General features: G+C 41.0%; 2 protein-coding genes across 2 annotated transcripts; both read left to right on the forward strand.

Annotated features, from left to right (window-relative positions):
- The first annotated feature begins 2,862 nt into the window (after window positions 1-2,862).
- LOC144527738 (perforin-1-like) lies at window positions 2,863-5,417 on the forward strand. The gene is made up of 3 exons (XM_078265971.1): window positions 2,863-2,948; window positions 3,157-3,710; window positions 3,974-5,417. Exons 2-3 carry the CDS (start codon window positions 3,157-3,159, stop codon window positions 5,190-5,192), a joined length of 1,773 nt encoding a protein of 590 aa, XP_078122097.1. The 5' UTR covers window positions 2,863-2,948; the 3' UTR covers window positions 5,193-5,417.
- Window positions 5,418-8,099: 2,682 nt separating this feature from the next.
- On the forward strand, window positions 8,100-10,394 carry LOC144527747 (perforin-1-like). Its single transcript, XM_078265983.1, has 3 exons — window positions 8,100-8,155; window positions 8,337-8,872; window positions 9,008-10,394. Exons 2-3 carry the CDS (start codon window positions 8,337-8,339, stop codon window positions 10,149-10,151), a joined length of 1,680 nt encoding a protein of 559 aa, XP_078122109.1. The 5' UTR covers window positions 8,100-8,155; the 3' UTR covers window positions 10,152-10,394.
- The last annotated feature ends 12,987 nt before the right edge of the window (window positions 10,395-23,381 follow it).

The following is a 23,381-nucleotide window of genomic DNA, read 5'->3' on the forward strand; positions in this document are numbered from 1 at the left end:
ATGTGTCCCAGGCTCAGGCTTTGCTGCAGTGACCGTGGTTGATTCTGATTGCTGCATGTCATTCCCCCTCTCTCTCCCCTTTCATGTCTAAGCTTTCCTATCAAATAAAGCCCTAAAATGCCAAAAAATAATCTTAACAAAACCTCTTCATTGTATGGGTAGAGGGCGAAGGATTTTGAAATTCATTTTAGGTGTCAGACTTCGTTCTCTCTAAACTGGGGATGAAACTGGGCACTTACTCTTCAAAAGATTCACAATATTAATTCATTTTATGCTACTTTAAATTTCCAGTTTTAAAATATATGGCAGCCTACAGTGTGCTTTATAGGTATCATGAAAAGTTGTGTTAAATTAAGTTATACCATTCCCCACATTCCATCGGTAAAACGCACTGTACTACACTAACTTTAATGTTATTGTATTATCCTCTTGGGTAAAGTATTTTATATCAATGAGCAGTCTGTGGCTTGAACTTGAGATTTATGCGATTTTTTATATAGCTATAGCATATTTCATTCCAAGTCAACTCAATGTGCCATACATTAAAGTGCATACAACAGCAGGTAACATAGGAAAATATTAAAGGGGTGATAGAATGCCAAACCGAGTTTACCTTGTCATAGTTGAATTACGACAGTTCGGTCGGTAAAAAGGACATAGAGAGAACCTCAAAGTCCCATTGACACCTCTTTCTAATGCAAATCTCACAATTTGAAACTGCTGCTGAAAACGGGCGAATCTCAACAAAGCTAAAAGTTGACGTCAACTCCTCAACTCCTACCTCATTTGGCTCTAGCTTCTATCTTTGCAACGCCCCAAAAGTTACATAGGCCACTGACTGATCTGGGACCAGTTTGTCTTGTGAATCTATGTCGTGCCCGCGGTGAGCTGGATGGAGTAACATAGTCACTGATATGGTCATAACCACTACAGTGCTCAATTACCTATTTTTTGAGGGGGAAATAAACTTCAAGTTTTTCGTCACGAAGGCATGACCTCCGTGATTGACTCATCTTGTCTTTCGGTGAAGCGACCGATGGAAAAGAGGTAGGTGACAGTACAAACTTTGAATTTAAACGGTTTCTTCACAATGTCTGAGTTGAAAATGCATCTTGTTGTCACGTTAAGGGCCCTGTTCATGTTGCACAGAGATTTTAATCTTATTTTGTGTCTGTTAAGAGGCACAAAGGCACTCTTTAGAACATGCCCCCACAACTGGCATTTAAGCTAACTGGGAGCTCTGGCCATTAGCTGCAGCAACTCTAGTTTGCTAGCACTGATTTTGGTTGTTTTTTTTCCTATCGATAGTACTCGGATACATCTAACGATCAAGATTCCGGTAAAAAACGTAATATAAAAAAAATAAGATTTATAAAATGTGTGTACGCACATCTGTAAGAAATGTTCCCCTTATGAATCACAGATTACCCACAAGGGTCCATCCATCCATCTTCGTCTGCTTATCCGCTATCAGGTCGCGGGGGTAGCAGCTCCAGCAGGGGACCCCAAACTTCCCTTTCCCGAACCACATTAACCAGCTCTGACTGGGGGATCCCGAGGAGTTCCCAGGCCAGGTTGGAGATATAATCCCTCCACCTAGTCCTGGGTCTTCCCCGGGGCCTCCTCCCAGCTGGACGTGCCTGGAACACCTCCCTAGGGAGGCGCCCAGGGGGCATCCTTACCAGATGCCCGAAACCACCTCAACTGGCTCCTTTCGACGCGAAGGAGCAGCGGCTCTACTCCGAGCTCCTCATGGATGACTGAGCTTCTCACTCTATCTCTAAGCTACCCTCCTGAGGAAACCCATTTTGGCCGCTTGTACCCTGGATCGTGTTCTTTCGGTCATGACCAAGCCTTCATGACCCACAAGGGTGCGTACGTGAATTGGCCTCTTATCCTGCCCTGTACACGCCAATTTTTAACCATAAATAGTCAATGCAAAGCACCTCATGAATGCTGATCAGTATGTTAATGGCCTGCAGTTGTTCTTTCGTTATGCCGAATCATGACGATTGGTGGGGAAAAAAGCAAAAAACTTCTCAGACGCTCGGGAATTGCAGCAAATTGAATTATAATTTCGGCATGTTCTCGCACAGTGTAGGTAAACCTGATCTATAGACCACCTATATAATAATACCTTCCAAAACGGCAGGCATTACGGCACTCGGGGACAGCTTCGATATACCAGACCTATATGATAAGATTTAACAGAACTATATATTATATCCAAACAAGCCTTAGTGATAAAGTTGAAGATTATATATAATATTTATATAAAACACATCTGCCATTTCCCTCTGGAAACAGCCGGTGGCCCCCCAGAGTGGCGAGGACCTGTATTTGGACCGGGATGGCACGGTTCTGGCACGATGCCCTCTCTACTGGACCCAATTCAGTACATAGAATTTAAATCGGCATATTAGCCAGGCATCGTCATGGTCCCTGAAGTCTCTTTCTCTCCTGATTCTTCCATTGGTGTAGTCAGCACTGCCATCATGCAGCATTATGCGTGAAGAAAGTGGGAAAATTAAGAAATGTGCGTGAGACATCAATACTTGAAAATATTACGAGTAATCGTTATTCCCATATTTACTTTCTTCAGTCTGACTTCAGTTCACCACCTCACCATCTGCGTCGCCAATTCCCATTGTCTAAAAAAATGTGCGTACGCATGGGTCAGAGTTTGCGTGGAGGACAGCACATTCTCCCGTCAAGTTTGTTTTTTTATTAATCACAACCTTTGCGTAGGAAGTGGTGTACACACATGCACATGCACACGCACGCACACACGCACGCACACACACACACACACACACACATGAGGTTAAACGAAAAAAAATGTGTGAGAAACACATATGCAATCAAGACTCCACCTTCACATCAGACTTACATATAAGATGGGTCAGATATTGTAAGTTACTGAACAGAGCTTGCTGTCAACAGCCGAGGTAAGACCCTGAGTTCTCCCCTATCTAGTATAGTAGATAGGAGAGTATATTATAGTATAGTTGAGTAAATTTTTCGCATCCAATTCTTCTTATACCTCAGTCATTAGTTTAGTGACATCAAATTCATATTGAAATATTGCATGCATTGTTAAACTGATTCTGTGTTCACGCCTTTTACCTTCTGTCCCTATTTATTTTTTCCATACAGATGGCAAGGCTGTGGCATCTCATGCTCCTGTTCTCGGCATGGTGTCCTCTGTGTCTTCCATCCAGTGTAAGCTTCATTGGTACACCACAGCAGTGTGAAAAGGCTCCCTTTGTCCCTGGTTACAATCTGGGTGGAGATGGCTTCGACATCGTCACAATGGAGCGGAAAGGTGCCTATGTCATCGACACTGAAACATGGAAGCTTGGCAATGGCACTTGCAGGCTATACACAAACAGCTACATGAATGGAGAATGCGAGAAGGTTCCAGCTGCCATGGTTGACTGGAGAACCCTCCCCAAGGGCAGTTTAAAGGTCTCCGCTATCCTGTATGATTGTGTCGAAACTCTTGTGAATGCTTCTACATTATCTGTGTTGAATGATTGGAAAATTGGGCTAGACCTCTCTATACCTTTAGATCCATCCATGACAGTGATCCTCACTGCTGGTCTTGGTTTTGGAGGTTCCCATTCTGAAGAATCTACCTTTGCCATGGAAAAGTCGAAACAAGACCGCGACATCTTCTTTCGCCATTCCGTCGATGTTAGCCTCTACAGGTGAGTAAGTAGACAGATATTTGTCTTCTTTTGCCATAACCTTAACTTTATTTGGTCAGTTCACTGAGAAATGCTTTGTTTTAAAGGTTTCTAGGTGGTTGGCAGTAATGACAGCAATTTAGCTTAAAACAAACAACATAAAGATTGACATGTGATTAAAATGGAACTGTGATGTAACTAATATATATATATATATATATATATATATATATATATATATATATATATATATATATATATATATATATTCTTGTGTTTTACAGCTACAGAATGAAAGCAAATCCTCCACTGAGTCATGAGGTTGAATCAGCTGTGAACTCCCTTCCGTCCTATTCAAGTAAGACAGAGCCATCATATCACAGTCTGATCGGCACATATGGTACACATTACATCACACAAGTGTCTCTGGGAGGGCAAATAAAAGACACCACTGCTGTCAGGACCTGCCAGACAACCATGAGTGGACTGTCAGAAACAGAAGTCAAAGACTGTTTGTCAGTTGAGGCCTCTGCTGGCTTGGAGAAAGTTGCTAGCATTAAGGCAATGTTACAATACTGTGAGGCAGAGAAGCAGAAGCTATACTCTGGTCAAAGTTTTAGCAGCACATTTGGGGAGCGTGAAACAAAGGTCACTGGTGGAGACCTTGCTCACGCCCCTAAATCCCTCTTTGGAGGCCAATCAGACCCCTCTATCTATGAAAGATGGGTTACCTCACTGAAAAGCATACCTGATGTGGTCCAATACAGCTTAAAGCCCCTGCACACCATACTGCCAAGTGGTCATATTGCCAGAGCCGGACTGAAGCAAGTGGTGGAGAAGTACATCAAGAAAAATGCATTGTTTAAAAAATGCTCAGAAACCTGTAAGATTGGGCACAGATCCAGCAAAAGGGATCCTTGTGCTTGTGTTTGCAACAGTAGTCAGAATATCGAGTCAAACTGCTGTCCTGCTGGGAAAGGTCTTGCAACATTAAAGGTTTTCAGGCTCTATGCAGAAGGTCTATATGGTGATGAGTGGAGTCAGACAGATGGTTCAGTGGAGGTTAGTTACGGTGATTTGAATAAGCGTACTGTCATCATAAGTAACAATGACAATCCTAAATGGCCAGAGACATTTGAGTTTGGACCCATCGTCATTAACATGAAAAACAGACTTACGTTCAGTGTTTATGATGAGGATACTTACTGGGACAGTGATCCGCTTGGTGGGTGTTCATTTGATCTGCGTAGAGGAAAAGTGAGCGACAGCTGCATGTTAAATCACGGTACCTTCTTCTTCTCCTACATAGTAGAGTGTGCACCAAGTCTTGATGGTGACCAATGTCAAGAATACATGCCCTCTCCGATGAGTCCCTCTTTGGCCAAGGTCTTCCACACTAGAAACGGGGTCCTTCTTGGAGAGACAGGGAAGAGGAATGCTAAATTAGCCAGTCAGGTTGAGGTCAGTCAGGTTGAGGTCAGCGGTCGACACGAGATGGGGTGATGAGAGAATAAGGATTTAAGTTTATGATTATCTTGCATCTAGTTAATCACATATTTCACACTGTTACTATTTCTTTATTTGACTTTTGTTAACAAAATAATTACGCATTCTCAATTTCTCAAATGTAATCCAAATACTGCATGTGTTTGTGAGGAATGTTCTTTTCTTCTGCTTCTTTCTGTTAGTTAAAAAACTCAAACGCCAATAAAGCATCAACAAAGACAACACAGGTGTCCGTGTGATTTATTGTATTAAAAATACTGTGTAGTTTTGTGGTTACATGTAAAATTGAAATGCATAATCATACAAATGCAAGCAAACGACTAAAGTCAAGACGGCACACATAGAAGGCTCTTCTCATTTTTCTCTTCATTTCATCCGATCGTTCCTATACATGTCAGGGCTGACAAAACTGACCAAAAATTGCGTTGTTTCTGGGCATTATGTCCATGAGAGGGCAAACGTAAGAGATACATAACTACTTTATAGGTATATTTATTTCAACAGAAACATATTTTTAAAAGATCTATATACCTACACATTACAAAATAAACCATAACATGTCATATACTGTAAAACTTAATTTAAAGACTGGCTCTCAAACAGAGGCATTGACCGTATAAATTGCACGGTTGTGACGCTATCCCGGTGACAAAATTGGGCCGCAGACAGGCCACCTGGCAAAGTACTCAAAACTGCTCTGTGACAGATCCAGATACAGCGAATGTCTCCAGGGCTACATTTTACCATAATGACTCACAAGGTAAAAAAACAACACCAGCCACCCACATGCTGTAGCAGATGGTAATTACAAATTGTTGTTTGTGCTTGTATTTTGCAAAATTACCAACTCTTTATTGTAGGGGCGCCTGGGTAGCTCACCTGGTAGAGCGTGTGCCCCATGTGTCCCAGGCTCAGGCTTTGCTGCAGTGACCGTGGTTGATTCTGATTGCTGCATGTCATTCCCCCTCTCTCTCCCCTTTCATGTCTAAGCTTTCCTATCAAATAAAGCCCTAAAATGCCAAAAAATAATCTTAACAAAACCTCTTCATTGTATGGGTAGAGGGCGAAGGATTTTGAAATTCATTTTAGGTGTCAGACTTCGTTCTCTCTAAACTGGGGATGAAACTGGGCACTTACTCTTCAAAAGATTCACAATATTAATTCATTTTATGCTACTTTAAATTTCCAGTTTTAAAATATATGGCAGCCTACAGTGTGCTTTATAGGTATCATGAAAAGTTGTGTTAAATTAAGTTATACCATTCCCCACATTCCATCGGTAAAACGCACTGTACTACACTAACTTTAATGTTATTGTATTATCCTCTTGGGTAAAGTATTTTATATCAATGAGCAGTCTGTGGCTTGAACTTGAGATTTATGCGATTTTTTATATAGCTATAGCATATTTCATTCCAAGTCAACTCAATGTGCCATACATTAAAGTGCATACAACAGCAGGTAACATAGGAAAATATTAAAGGGGTGATAGAATGCAAAACCGAGTTTACCTTGTCATAGTTGAATTACGACAGTTCGGTGGGTAAAAAGGACATAGAGAGAACCTCAAAGTCCCGTTGACACCTCTTTCCAATGCAAATCTCACAATTTGAAACTGCTGCTGAAAACGGGCGAATCTCAACAAAGCTAAAAGTTGACGTCAACTCCTCAACTCCTACCTCATTTGGCTCTAGCTTCTATCTTTGCAACGCCCCAAAAGTTACATAGGCCACTGACTGATCTGGGACCAGTTTGTCTTGTGAATCTATGTCGTGCCCGCGGTGAGCTGGATGGAGCTCTATCAATGAGAGCTAGCTAGCCTCCTCCGAACTCTGAAATTCACAAAAATGCATTAAATTGAAATCGGACACAAGTGTTAGCTTTGTAAGACCTTAGGGTAGCTGTAATATAAGTGGCGTGACAAAGTTCAAACTGTAAATATACTATAGTTATGCCGGCAGCCGGCCAGCTCCGCGGAGCCCCGAGCCCCGGTAGTCCAGTAACCCAGAAACGGTGACTTTGCCCTGGGTACGGAGCACAGCGGGCTGCCACTGTCTCGTCAGACTGTGTGGAGCTACTGAAGTCCGACACGTCTTGCCAAATTTGCAATTAGCCATCAATTTTTTGTAAAACATATTTGAGCTTTAAATAGTTGATTTCTCGGATAAAAAAGTCTCAGAAGTGAATTTAGTAACAAAATAGCAGACAAACAATGTATAACATTGCAGTGTCTGAAATATGAGACCTGCTGTCTCGTCTCCAATGTATGTGTATGTGCTTCGCTCAACCAATCAGCGCGCAGCTCATCTAAATCTAAATATTATTGAGCATACCATATTTGGAAGAAAAGCTGTCGTTCCAAATAGAGCCATTCCACAGGGATGCATAAGGGCCCATAGAATAGCAACCGGGTCATTTTCAGCCCAACCAATGTTACGTACCCTATTAGGAGACCTTAAGGAACAGTGTGAAATACCTTATATAATCACCACTTTAAATACAGAACAATCTAGAATTACCGCTTTGTTGTTGTATGCCTCTGCCAATCAGTCAAGTCATTGGCAGAGGCACTAACCCTTACCCTAACCCTAATTCGCAGTTTACGTTTGTTTCTTTCCAGACTCATATATGTAGTAAAGACTTTTGAGGCAATTTATTAAAAGCTATTAAGTGTATTTTTTAACAGGGTCTGTATCCCAACCCTTACCCCAACCCCCATTCCCCTAGGGGCCCACTCCAAGCCTCCACACAATCAACCACCAAACCCACACACACACACACACACACACACACACACACACACACACACACACACACACACACACACACACACACACAAACACCTATAAAATGTGTGAGAATCACAAAGGCAAGCAATCAAGACTCCACCTCCACATTACCACTATAACATGGGTCAGACATTGTAAGTTACTGAACAGAGCTTGTTGTCAACAGCCAAGGTAAGACCCCTGAGTTCTCCCCTATCTAGTATAGTAGACAGGGGAGTATGGCATAGTATATCCTATTCCTCAGTCATTAGTTTAGTGATATCCAATGTATATTGAAATATTACATGCATTGTTTAACTGATTCTGTGTCCATGCCTTTTACCTTCTGTCCCTATTTATTTCTTCCATACAGATGGCAAGGCTGTGGCATCTCATGCTCCTGTTCTCGGCATGGTGTCCTCTGTGTCTTCCATCCAGTGTAAGCTTCATTGGTACACCACAGCAGTGTGAAAAGACTCCCTTTGTCCCTGGTTACAATCTGGGTGGAGAAGGCTTTGACATCGTCACAATGGAGCGGAAAGGTGCCTATGTCATCGACACTGAAACATGGAAGCTTGGCAATGGCACTTGCAGGCTATACACAAACAGCTACATGAATGGAGAGAGCCAGAAGGTTCCAGCTGCCATGGTGGACTGGAGAACCCTCCCCAAGTGCAGTTTAAAGGTCTCCGCTATCCAGTATGATTCTGTCGAAAGTCTTGTCAATGATTCTACATCATCCGTGTCCAATGATTGGAAAATTGGCCTTGAAATCCCTGTAGATCCGTCTGCCAAGCTTAGTGTTGGTTTAGGAGGTTCCCACTCCAAAGAATCTACCTTTGCCATGCAAAAGTCGAAACAAGACCACTACAGCTTCTTTAGACATTCTGTCTACTGTAGCTTCTACCGGTGAGTATGTGCACAGATATTTGTCTTTTTGTCATTAACTTCATGCTTAAAGTGACAAATATGAACATTACTGTAATCTTAATACTTAATATTATATAATATATTAACTTAATACTGAGGAACTGTGTTTTACAGCTATAGAATGGCAACAAAACCTCCACTGAGTCATGACTTTGAATCAACTGTGAACTCCCTTCCATCCTATTCACGTAAGACACAGCCATCATATCACAGTCTGATCGACACATATGGTACACATTACATCACAGAAGTGTCTCTGGGAGGGGAAATAAAAGCAAGCACTGCTGTCCGGACCTGCCAGACAACCATGAGTGGACTGTCAGAAACAGAAGTCAAAGACTGTTTGTCAGTTGAGGCCTCTGCTAGCTTTGCAAATACTGCTAGCATTACGGCCGAGTACAAACACTGTCAGGCCAAGAAGCAGAAGTTAGGCTCTAGTCAAAGTTTCAGCAGCACATTTAATGAACGTATCACCGAGGTCATTGGTGGAAACATCAATGAGGCTGACATCCTCTTTGAAGGCCAATCAAACCCCTCTGTCTATAACAACTGGCTTAGCTCACTGAAAACCACACCTGATGTGGTCCGATACAGCTTAAAGCCCCTGCACACCATACTGTCAATTGGTCATATTGCCAGAGCCGGACTGAAGCAAGAGGTGGAGAAGTACATCAAGAAAAATGCAGTGTTGAAAAAATGCTCAGAAACCTGTAAGATTGGGCACAGATCCAGCAAAAGGGATCCTTGTGCTTGTGTTTGCAACAGTAGTCAGAATATCAAGTCAAACTGCTGTCCTGCTGGGAAAGGTCTTGCAACATTAAAGGTTTTCAGGCTCTATGCAGAAGGTCTATATGGTGATAAGTGGAGTCAGACAGATGGTTCAGTGGAGGTTAGTTACGGTGATTTGAATAAGCGTACTGTCATCATAAGTAACGATGACAATCCTAAATGGCCAGAGACATTTGAGTTTGGACCCATCGTCATTAACATGAAAAACAGACTTACGTTCAGTGTTTATGATGAGGATACTTACTGGGACAGTGATCTGCTTGGTGGGTGTTCATTTGATCTGCGTAGAGGAAAAGTGAGCGACAGCTGCATGTTAAATCACGGTACCTTCTTCTTCTCCTACATAGTAGAGTGTGCACCAAGTCTTGATGGTGACCAATGTCAAGAATACATGCCCTCCCCGATGAGTCCCTCTTTGGTCAAGGTCTTCCACACTAGAAACGGGGTCCTTCTTGGTCAGTCAGGTTAAGGTCAGCCGTCGACATGAGATGGGGTGATGAGAGAATAAGGAATTCATTTTATGATTATCTTTTTAATTGCATTGTTGACACTGTTACTATTTCTTTATTTTACTTTTGTTTACAACAATAATTGCACATGTTCTAAATTTGTGTTCTCAATTCTCCAAATATTTGTTTGTGATATGTGCTCTTTTCTCCTGCTTCTTTCTTGTTAGTTACCAAATCTGCCAATAAAGCATCAACAAAGACAACACTGGTGTCTGTCTGATTTTATGTATGAAAAATACTGTGTAGTTTAGTGGATTACATGTAAAAATGAAATGCATACTCATAATTGCAGAAGCATGTATAGACTGTCCAAACTTTAAATACTTCAAATATATGAACAAACTTTTGAGTAATAGCTGTTCTCTATTAAGATGGATTTTAGTTTAATCTGTGACAATCTTCTCTTCTGAGGCTAAGGTGTAGAGGGGAGGGATTCATGCTGAGAGAACACACAGATATTAGTGTATATTGCTTACTTCAACTTTATCCATGCTCAGTGATACTGGAGCTCTTGTATTAAACATTTTTAACCTACAGCTGCTGTGAGAAAACCATTTTCATCGCTAAAACAGTATAATGTCAAATTATCTTCCCCAATTCCCAAAATGTGGGATACAGGCCAAATGTTGTTTTCTGAGGTCATGCACTGTAGGGATCAGGGCCAATCCGAAGTGTATTGCAATACAAAACGTACTAACTAACACATAATCATCATATCATGGTGACATAGAAGAAAATGCACATGACAAGCAGGAGAGTCATAAAATGTGCTAGAGTGGGAGGAACAAAAACCTCAAATAAAGGAACAGAAACACATTTGAATGGGTTGGTAAAGAGTACGGGTGATACACAAGAAAGGTCAAAACAAGACAGACCGAAGAGTAAAGAGTGAATTGTTTCATGGGCCTTTTCATACCCACAGTAGGAGGGACACATTTACACTAGGTTTCATGTGTTTGTGTTGGAGGAGGGGCAATTTCTGTGTGTGTGTGTGTGTGTGTGTGTGTGTGTGCACACACACACACACACACACACACACACACACACACACACACACACACACACAAATAAATTGTCCCACCCAATACCTATTTTCCATTAATGTAGTCACATCATTTTTCAAAAAAAATCAAAAGTAGGAGTCATAAGTTACATTTCTTGTTATTGCTTTGTACCTTGCTGAGGCAAATTGTGCCTTCAAATGACTCTAAAGCCACCACACCTCACATCATTTTTCATAATTATACCATCACATTCACAATTATTAAATTTTGGGAAACAGGAAAAAGGGGGTGAATATCTGAAGTAATGTGTCATTTACAACCAGTTATTAGCTTGCATGCTCTCATCAGCCTAGACTATGGAACAAGCACCCCACCGTTACTGAAATGAATTAAAACAGATATACTGTGTTGATGCAAATGTTTTTTTGCAAAAAGCTGGTCAGCTGTGCAACTAGTTTAGACAGTCACAGACAGCCACAATATCATACCTCTGCCCATTCTTCGCCAGAACAGCACTCCGTGATCATAGGTAAAATGTTGGTGAGAAGTGTTTGTGTGAACTGTGGCTCTGAGCTTCTCATTAACTTCTAAACACAACGTTAAACTACAGGTTTGCTTCAACCCAGACATTATTGAATTGTTGTTTCCTAGCAATTATAATGACTGATTGAACTAACTATTCCGCTGCAACATCTCAACAAGCCACGCATAACCACAGATCATCCATTGTATTTCTCAATTGTTCAATTCAGATCAACTGTATTTGTTTATCCTAATCATGGTCAAAGTAGGCTGGAGCATATCCCAGCATGCAATGAATGAGATGGGTCATACACACTTTGAACAGTCACCAGAATATCACACTTAAATTAAAATACATTCATATCTACAAGTAAAACAATTTACAGTTCACCTATAATTGGATGTTTTTGGACTGTGGGAGGAAAACCACACTAGGGAATGGGGCTATCCAATGGGGCCCAATATTTGCACCACAAAAAGGATGTTGTGCAAAATAAAAATGATTAAACCTGATGGAGAGCAACTGCCAAAGGACTACACTTTGAGCTTCCCGTTTTCAATAAGGCCTTAATTGTCACAGGTTCAGCCTCAACCTTATTTGGTTTCTCATTCCATTCTCAACGTTTTTCCCAATACTAATTGGGCATTCAGACCGCTATCAGCACTGAGTTAAATCAACGCAGTGGGCTGCGTTGGTGGGGTTGTGTTGCTTCAGGTACCCCTGACACATGGAACACTGAACAATCCAACAAGTCTAGTTTGAGTAAGAGAGCCTTGCATTTGTATATGATGTACATGGGCCATGTTCCTCATGCCAGCATCAGATATCAGATCAGATCAAATAAAATCATCTGTTCAATAACGGCTGTCATTTCAGTGCAAATCATTGCAAATGGCAAAGCACTCCTCCACCTCCCCATCACCACCAGTCTTTGCAGATTCATCAGCTCCATTAGCCTTATCAGCCTTATCAGCCTTAGCAGAATCACAGTCGTCAGAAACATTAACCGCCACCACCACCAGTGTCTGGATTCATCTCACTGATGCTCAGGGTAGACACCTCTCGATTAAAAATCTCCCTGTAGAGTCTATCCGACACAAGATTTTTTTTTAACTATCACATATAATGTGTTATAAACATTTATCTTTACTTCATTCACTTGTCTTTCCTGATTGACCTACACCAAGCTCCACAGCCATGGGGTTCACAGGCTTCCAACTCTGAACAAAACCTTTGTGATTTTAAGATGTACTGATGGCTGGTTAGCCGGCTAAGAGGACACATATAAGGAGTTAGTATTTTCCTCCTCTTATAGGCTGGCTGAGTTAGTGAAAGCAAGTGACAGAGCTCATCAGTGTGTCTAACTTCATCAACACATCATCCAGTTATGTTGTCCTTTATAGTCACTCCTTAGGTTCTCTTATGGAGTCTACTGTTCTGTTAACTCTGCATTTCTGCTATAATACACACATTTTCATGGATATTTGGCTTCATTTTAGTAAGTTTGGGGACTGCTTTCCTTAATTCGAGAATCAAGATCAGAAATTCAATTTCTATAGTCAAGTCAATAGCACCATCTTCTGGGCAAAATCGGACCCCATAGATTGAGAGTGATATTCAACCTGCTGTGTGTGTGTGTGTGTGTGTGTGTGTGTGTGTGTGTGTGTGTGTGTGTGTGTGTGTGTGTGTGAGAGCTGCATGTTGTGTATGTATAATTCAAAGATAAGAAGCCTTCTTTCATTAAACATAACAAGTTGTAGAGGAAGGATAAAAAAACTAAGAATAAAAGTTAAGTAGCCCACCTTTTCCTTAATTCCCATGTTGATCCCCTCCACCTGCTTGCTGATCTGGCTTTCACCTCTGTATATGAAATATCAACGTAGCTTTCTGAGAGGCAAAAGCATCTGAGGACACTCACTGTGTTTATTTAGTAGAGCACAGCTCGCTCAAAACAAGTTTGAAACTGAAAATAGCTAATGTTCTCATAATGCGTCCAAAGTAGGGCTGTCAAACAACGCGTTAATTTCGATTAATTAATCTGAGAAAAGATAACGCGTTAAAAAAAATAATAACGCAGATTAATCCATTCCATATTGACGTTTGACCCGGAGCCGTTCTAGCCACCATTGGACTGTAAAATGAAGGAGGGAGACGAGAATGTTCTGCCTGGATCATTAACTGGAACATTTACTTGTAAAAATCTTCTTCCTGCCAACCCTGGCTACCAAAATCTGGTGCCACTGATATGTCTGCGCTTCTCTCTGATGCTCTGAAACAGACATTACAGGAAACACAAACACCGCTGCATGTGACACTAGTTAACACTATACTCGACAGCAGCTAATGTTAGCCTACCGCTAGCTAGTAGCTGGATTAAAAACGGTTAAAATGCTAACAGCTAACGCTAAATGGTGTAAAGGTTGACTGTGTTTTACTGTAGAGGATTCAACACCGGGATGTAACAATCTGCAGCTGCCGTCAGAGAAACAACACAGACGGTGCATTCAATGAAACTGGTAAACTACAGCCTCGTGGTGCATTTGAAGTTATTGTAAATGTCCTTTTCCCATCTGGTGGTTGTTTTTGTCATTCAACAGCAATTTACTAGTGAAATAAGTTATTGTTATTGTTATACATTATTATTAAATCATTTAATTTTGACCATATGGCCTTAGCAATAAACAAGCCGTTCTTTAATGTCACCAATTGTTTAGTACCCTTTTTTTTCTTTTCTTTTTTTACTTTCTTAAAAAATATCGGTTCAGGCACCGTTAATTATGTATGTGATTAATTTCGATTAAGTAATCACAGAGTATGTAATTAATTAGATTACACTTTTTAATCGATTGACAGCCCTAGTCCAAAGACATAATATTGCTACTATTACTTAACTTTGTGCATCAGCGCAAACTTCCATTCATCAAGTTGCACAAACATGACTTCATATAAATGCTAATGTTGCTCCGTAACTGCTGGATGTGTTAATAGGCAACTGTTGCTAACACGTTTTCCATATTAATATAAAATATATAGAGATATATCAGAGTTGTGTTCACAGTTTGTTTCCGTTGCCACCAAGTGGCCCAAAAATCAAATATTGCTGGTTTATAACTTATTAAGTTCACACAGTATTAGAAGTTCACACAATATTATAAACACAAAATAAGTTTTCAACTGAAACTGTAGCTCTTCTGTGAAAAGAGCTACAGTTTCAGGGATCTGAGATACTGTGCATTACTTCTCTTGGTGTCTCACTTGTCACTTTTATGGATATACGGCTGTTGAAACAAATTTATTTGACATCGAGGCAACTGTTTGAAAGAAAGCATAATGGAAGACTGAAAAAAGTGCAAGAAAATTCTGTGATTTAATGTAATCAAAATCAAGTTTTTTTTGGCAGTCATACTGAACTATTGGCATAGTTTGTGTTTGGTTTAATGTGAACATTGCATGTCTGCAGAAATACACCATCCTTACTATGAAGCCTGGGGCCAACAACAAGCTGTGGGGCTGCTTCTCTGCAGCCGCCCTCTGTTTGCTGTTAAATACAGCTATATATGGAGATATTAGAAGAAAATCTTTTTTTCGATTAAGATGTGGCCAAATCCTAGACTGGGTAGAAAAGCCTGATCTGCCGGCGATTTGATTTCGCCCCTAAGCTCAGGCTGGAAACCTGTACGTTAATCTATCCTGCTTCCGTTACAAATCTGCGGGAACCAATCACAAACTGGCTTATCCACCTGGCGCGCTATTGGTGCGTTTAATACGATGACGATAGAGAATAGACAGATAGATAGATAGATAGATAGATAGATAGATAGATAGATAGATAGATAGATAGATAGGTAGATAGATAGATAGATCGATAGATAGGTAGATAGATAGATAGATAGATCGATAGATAGGTAGATAGATAGATAGGTAGATAGATAGATAGATAGATAGATAGATAGATCGATAGATAGATAGATAGATAGATAGATAGATAGATAGATAGGTAGATAGATAGATAGATAGATCGATCGATAGATAGATAGATAGATAGATAGATCGATAGATAGGTAGATAGATAGATAGATAGATAGATAGATAGATAGATCGATAGATAGATAGATAGATAGATAGATAGATAGATAGATAGATAGATAGATAGATAGATAGATAGATAGATTTTTATTGATCCCAAAAAATGGGAAATTCCAGTGTTGCAGCAGCAAAATATCAGACACACAGCACACATACAGAATATATATGAAATAATAGGATACAATATACATGAAATAATAATAGGATAGAATATAAGAACAAATAATTTAAAATATATACAAGTTGGGAATAAAAATGTACAACTATTTAACTAGTATTGATAAAGCTGTAGATAAACCTATTGTGCAAGGTGCACTTAGTGCAGATATGATGTCTATGACTCTTATCTAACACTCAGTGATGAAGTGTTAAAAAGTTGAATTGCCTGTGGTAGGAATGATTTCTTGTTTCGGTCCGTGCGACATCGAAGCTGTCGGAGCCTCTTAGAGAAGGTGCTCCTCTGTTGGACCGGTGTGGGGTGGAGAGTGTGGTCGGGGTTATCCATGATAGATAACAGTTTGTTCAGTGACCTCCTCTCCACCACAGCTTCAAAAGTGTCCTGTTTGCAGCCAATAACAGAGTCAGTTTGGTCAGTCTGTTTGTGTCGCTGGCTCCGATGCTGCTGCCCCAGCAGATGGCGGAGGAGAACAGAGCGCTGGCAACAACAGACTGGTAGAACATCTCCAACATTCTGCTGCACACGTTGAAGGATCTCAGCTTCCTCAGGAAATAGAGTCTGCTCATCCCCTTCTTGTAAACAGCAGAGCTGTTGATTTTCCAGTTCAGCCTATCTGTACTCCTCAACCATGTCCACATCTCCACCCAGGATGCAAAGGGGCCACGGAGCCGTTCCCTTCCTCCTGAAGTCAGTCACCATCTCTCTGGTCTTATCCACGTTCAGCAGCAGGTGATTCTTACCAGTCCACTCCACAGCCAAGCAGCTTTTTGTTTACATTCAACAAGCCGGCCCCCGAAGCGCAGCAACCCGTTATCCAATTGCATACAGAGTCATTTGAACTGTGCCCGTTGATCACGCCTCTTGTGCAGTAGAAAATACAGAGCAGACTCCCCAGAATAGTGTTCAATCTTAAAAGATTGAGCTTGGTCTGGTGATAGCCAGACTAGCCAAATCCAACACCACAAACCAATCCAATAGTGTCAGGCTGTTAGCTCATGGTACCAAGGCATCGCAGAGCCTGAGAAATGTTTTAAAGTTGAATAGGGAAAACATTTCAAACTGATACAAATATAAGGTAGACGCAGTTGTTCCTTGTAATATCACTTCATGTTATATACAAGTTTCACTTTGACAATGAGAGTTTGTTTCAATGGATCAGTGTCAAAAACTGTAATTACATCCATGGTGATGTAGTGCAGTGAATACTTTTGTATCAATGAAATACTAGGTAAAAGGTAACAATAGCTCTTGTGATGAGCCCTGCTGTGTCCTGTTTGCTGTGTGATTCACCTGTCTCTCTCTCTGACTCTGACCTGAGTGTTCCCAGGTTATTAATGGCCATGGCTGCAGTGCAGCTCTGGGACCCCTCTGCCTGCTTTGTGGTTGCTGCTGTTTCAGCTCTTCCTCCTTAGCCTTTGGTGTGACTGTGTTATGTTGCTTTAGTTTAGTTGTATGATTTGTTTGGGTTAGATTGTTTTTATTGCACATAAGAAAATACATGATCAGTAAAAAATGAATAAGATACATACAGTTTATAGTGATAATATAAATAAATAAATAACTGAAATGTGCAGGTGGAGCCAAACACCCATAGGGCCACCTGACCGGTCGGTCAGGTGGCCCTCCTAATGCCTAATAGGAGGGCCTCCTAATACATTCATTTAAAATACAAACAAAGTTGTACAAAATATGTTGCACAGCTAAAGAAAAGGCCTAATTAATCAGGTATTAAAATATAAATGGTGCATTTTGCACACACACATGCACAAACACACACACACACACACACACACACAGACACACACACACACACATACACAGACACACACGCACGCACACACAGAGACACACACACACACACACGCACGCACACACAGAGACACACACACACACACACACACACACACACACACACACACACACACACACACACACACACACACACACACACACACACACACACATACACAGACACACACACACACACATACAGAAAGACACAGACAGACACACACACGCACACACACACACACACACACACACACACACACACACACACACACATTGACACACACACACACACACACACACACACACACACACACACACACACACACACACACACACACACACACACACACACACACACACACACACACACACACACACACACACACACACACACACACACACACACACACACACACATAGACACACACAGACACACACACACACACACACACACACACACACACACACACACACACACACACACACACACACACACACACACACACAGCTGTTACTAACTTAACATGTCGCTTAGTCTCACATTCACAACACAAGACCTGTAGTTGTAGTTGTGATTGTAAAAACAAAACACGTCACTTCGCTTTTTTTAGGAAAGGAAAGAAGTAAGAAAATACGTAGGAAAGAAGTTACGTAAGGAAAGAAGGATGAAAGAAAGGAGGCAGGGACATAAAGAAAAGGGAAGGAAGAATAAGTAAGGAAGGATGAAAAAAGGAAGGAAAGAAAGAAGATGGAACAAAGGAAGTACGTTGGGAAGGAGGAAGGGAAGGAAAGAAATGCAGAGAAGGAAGGAAGGATGGAAGGAAGGATGAGTCCGTTTACTGTCACAGAGGAGAGAAGAAACTAGAAAATATTCAATTTAACAAGCTGACCTCACACAAGTTTCACTGTTTTTACATAAAATAACTCAAAGTGATTAATTGATTATCAAAATAGTTGGAGATTAATTTAATAGTTGACAACTAATTGATTAATCTTTACAGCTCTAGACTTCATGTAAGTTTAAAGTAAGTATGCAAGAAGGGAAGAAAAGAAGAAAGGAAGTACATAGGGAAGAAGGTGGGGAAGTGAGGAAAAGTAGTTTGAAAGAAAGGAGGCGAGGATGGAAAGAAGAGGAAAGGAGCGAGAAGGATGGAAAGGGGAAGAAACAACAGTTGAGAACTCATCGATTCATCTAATCCATTCATTGTTGCAGCTCTAGTTCCTACTAAAGAATCATTAAAAACACAAATATAGTTTCATCAGGAACGTCCTACTATAAATCAAAATCAGAATCAGAATCAGAAAGGGTTTTATTGCCAAGTACGTTTTTTAACACACACAAGGAATTTGTTTTGGTGTTGTTGGTGCACGTCACACATTCTCTAAATGGAATATTAAACAATATAAGTATAGGTATAAACAATATAAGTATAAGTATATGTACACAGTATGTATTAAGTTAAAAATAAAGAATAAATAAAGATATAAATACAAAATAAAGAGTTCTGTTGTTGTGTTGAAGTGTTTTCATCCAAACCACCATCTTTTTTTCTTCTTATTTGAACTAGAATGAAAATGCAATGAACGCAAAGCAACCTTTTAAGTTCTTAATGTTTGTGTTGTTGTGGGTCTTACCTCCAGTGGGGACTGATCCCTTGGTGTTTGTGTTGGCAGACTGCTTCCTTCTCCACTGGACCATCTCCAGAGATGATTACCATGAGGAACCAGAGAGAGAGGATTCAGAAAGTTAAAAAAAAAAGTAACTCAGAGAGTCGGTAGAGAGAGAGAGAGAGAGAGAGAGAGAGAGAGAGAGAGTGTTATTTTTAGGATCAGAGGAAACAGGATGTTATTAGACACACACACACACACACGGTGTGAGCTCAGATCACTGCGTCATTGCCTTCTAAATGTAGATTTGCTGCTGTGATTCTTTGAAATGAATCCACCAATAATTAACTGCAGCTATGATTGCTTCTTGCAGCCTAAATCTGTGTGTGATAGTTTGATTTTCCTACAAACCGACCTGACGCCATCCTGACATCTAGTGGCGGTGACTGCATCTCATATTTAAATAATATTGCTCTATTTTAGCAAAGAAGTAGAGGTTTTTGTCGCTTTTTTTCTCCAAATACTCTCTGAGTCGCTTTAATTCAAATGTAACTGTGTGTGTGTGTGTGTGTAAAGTGCGTGCGTGTGTGTGTGTGTGTGTGCAATGAATGTCCCGCGAGATGAGTTTTACATATATACTGTATGTTTTATAATGATGCACCTTACTAGAGTGGCTCTACAATCTCATTGTACGTAAATGCAATGACAATAAAGGTATTCATTCATTCATTCATTCAACTCATCATTCATTCAAAATTCTAAAAAATGTTTTTTTGTGACAAAAAAACATTCTTGGTCTTAAAACAGAAACAGTGCGGTTGGGATCTGAACTCACAATCTTCCAACGTTAAAGCCAAAACTTAACCTGCATCACTATTGGGCCTCACACAGACTTAATGAGTCTCACACACAGGAATTAGAAAAGATTTCATTTTGACTCCATTTCAGTGTCTTATGCCAGGATTAGACTACACAAATTCAGCCCGATTTTGACCCAACAGACACGTCGCAGACAAAAGTTCTAAGTTGTGTCTTTACCTCTCGTAGTGTGACATTATCAAAGATCAGCGAACTAACGTCTGGGACGCTTTACGACCACGACACAGAAGGTCTCGCATGTGATAATCAGTTGTTTTTATCTTCTGTCTTGCATGAGAGACACTTGTTGTATGACAGACACTACAGTTGTATGTCTGTATATTTTAAGAGAACTTGTCCAAGATTCACAGTTGTATTTCAAATTGCATAATTTGTGCCCCGGCAACTTCTGTCGGCCATGGAGGGTTTTGTTAGATTTTTTTTATTGCCATCTTTACTTTCTTTCCTGTTCTTGTTTTAACCTGAAACAAGAATAAAAAAGTAAACCCCTAGAACCTTCTAAAGAAAAAGTCTTTCCTGTTCTTGAAAACCAATGATCCAGATTGGACTTGAACGCCCAACCTCCTGGTAGTACAGTAATGGTTCTACCCATTGAGCTATCTGAATTGATTAAAACCTCTTAAGTCTCAAAGATATGAAGATTAGTAACATGTTTATGTGTAAGAAGAGTTTTAAAGAACATCAGAACAGGTTTCAGGCTACATTGACAATGCTACATTTTGGTTTAAAAAGGAGTATCTTCTGCTACGTTTCCCCCTCGGGAGATGCTCTCATTCCCCCTGCTCTGGCGTTTCCCCCTGTCATTCCCCCTGCTCTGGCGTTTCCCCCTGTCATTCCCCCTGCTCTGGTGTTTCCGAGCCCCTAAACCGGAGACATTTCTGACCCGTTTTGGTTTGGAATCTGCGGGGTTGTGTTGCAGTCTCAACAGCCGCAAACGGAGACCTTTGTCAACACCGACACTGACGCCAATGTTTCTCCTCCTGATTGGGTCTTATCGGTCACGACGTCTCGTTCTCTGAGACTTAAAGCTACTAACGTTACCATGGCAACTACCAGCAGTGGGCGGAGTCTCCACGCTGCCTCCTGTTTGTGCCCAGTATACCAGAATGTTGATGAGATATGAGGTTTTGGTGTGTTAGTTTAAACAGAGATTAGTTCTTCTACTGGAGATAAAAACACTTAGTGAACCGAGATCACTTTTGGCTCAAAACTCAAATGCTTAAAAACCAAAACGTAGTGTTGTAAATGTAGTTAATGTAACTGTTAACCACGGCCAACTGTGTCCTGTCCTGCAGTGCTCATGGAGGGCCAGTGGCTCCAAACTGAATTTAAAGGAGTCACAGCAGGCCACCATGTTCTGGATCTTAAAGTTCAGGAAGCGGACGGGGAAGCCCAGCTTCTGCACTATGCGGGCGAACCGCCTGGCTGCCAGCTGGGCCTGCGCCACGCTGCACAAACACAGAGAAGAGAGAGATACGCTGTCTGGAAAACCATCTTGCAGCACCACAGATATTGGAGATAAGTCCAGACGGACAGGCAAACAGACCTCTTGGCTCCCAAACAGACCAAATTCCCAGATTTGTAGATCATAGCTGTGGTTCGCGGCTCGCGGAGCCTCATGATGAACGCCTTATAAACCTGAAACACAACTGGAGGAAACAACAGGCTGATTTACGGGTTGGTTTTCAACACGGCAGCTTGGATCACTTTGGCATATGACAGATTTAAATTTAAATAGTTCTCTGAGGCGTCATGAACTTTATGTGCAAAAATACATCCTGTGCAATGCTGTTTCCATGCTTGTAAAAACGCTTGTTCATATATTTATTGACTGGGATTACTGTGTGCATATCAGAGTGTATGTTAGAGTATTTATTTGTGTATTTATTACTTTCATATTCAGGTACGGCACTGCAATACGACGCAAAAATCCCCCTTCAGCATGTGTGTAGAACGCACCGGGCAGAGCAGCAGCTAAGAGAGACAATGATAGAGAGTGGTATGTCTAGAGACAACAGTAGAGAGTAGTGCATAGAGAGACAACGGTAGAGAGTAGTATGTAGAGAGACAACAGTAGAGAGTAGTGTATAGAGAGACAACGGTAGAGAGTAGTACGTAGAGAGACAACGGTAGACAGTAGTATGTAGAGAGACAATGGTAGAGAGTATTATGTAGAGAGACAACGGTAGAGAGTATTATGTAGAGAGACAACGGTAGACAGTAGTATGTAGAGAGACAACGGTAGAGAGTAGTATGTAGAGAGACAACGGTAGAGAGTAGTATGTAGAGAGACAACGGTAGAGAGTATTATGTAGAGAGACAACGGTAGACAGTAGTATGTAGTGAGACAACGGTAGAGAATGGTATGTAGAGAGACAACAGTAAAGAGTAGTGCATAGAGAGACAACGGTATAGAGTAGTATGTAGAGAGACAATGGTAGAGAGTAGTATGTAGAGAGACAACAGTAGAGAGTGGTGGCTGGGTTGGCTCAGTTGGTAGAGCAGGCACAGATAAACATAGAGGTTTATGCCTTGACGCAGAGATCCAGGATTTGAGTCCGACCTGTGACAATTTCCTGCATGTCTTCCCCCTTTTCACCTAGCTGTCCTGTCCATTAAAGGCGGGAAAGCCCAAAAAAATTATGTTTTAAAAAAACAGTAGAAAGTATGAAAGCCCGAAATTCTGCTTAAGGAGGGTGGATGGGTCAAACAACACAGGACTTTCCACCAGGAAACCGGGGTTTGTGTGCCGCATGTCACATCCTAAACCCAACCGTCCTGTTCTTCTTTTCCTAAACCCAACTGTCCCGTTCTTCTTTTCCTAAACCCAACTGTCCCGTTCTTCTTTTCCTAAACCCAACCGTCCTGTTCTTCTTTTCCTAAACCCAACCGTCCCGTTTACTGTCGTTCTTCTTTCTAAAAGCAACTGTCCTGTTCTTCTTTTCCTAAACCCAACTGTCCCGTTCTTCTTTTCCTAAACCCAACTGTCCCGTTCTTCTTTTCCTAAACCCAACCGTCCTGTTCTTCTTTTCCTAAGCCCAACCGTCCCGTTCTTCTTTTCCTAAGCCCAACCGTCCCGTTCTTCTTTTCCTAAACCCAACTGTCCCGTTCTTCTTTTCAT

Source organism: Sander vitreus, chromosome 2 (genome assembly GCF_031162955.1).
Source record: "Sander vitreus isolate 19-12246 chromosome 2, sanVit1, whole genome shotgun sequence".
NCBI classification, from domain to species: Eukaryota; Metazoa; Chordata; class Actinopteri; order Perciformes; family Percidae; genus Sander; species Sander vitreus.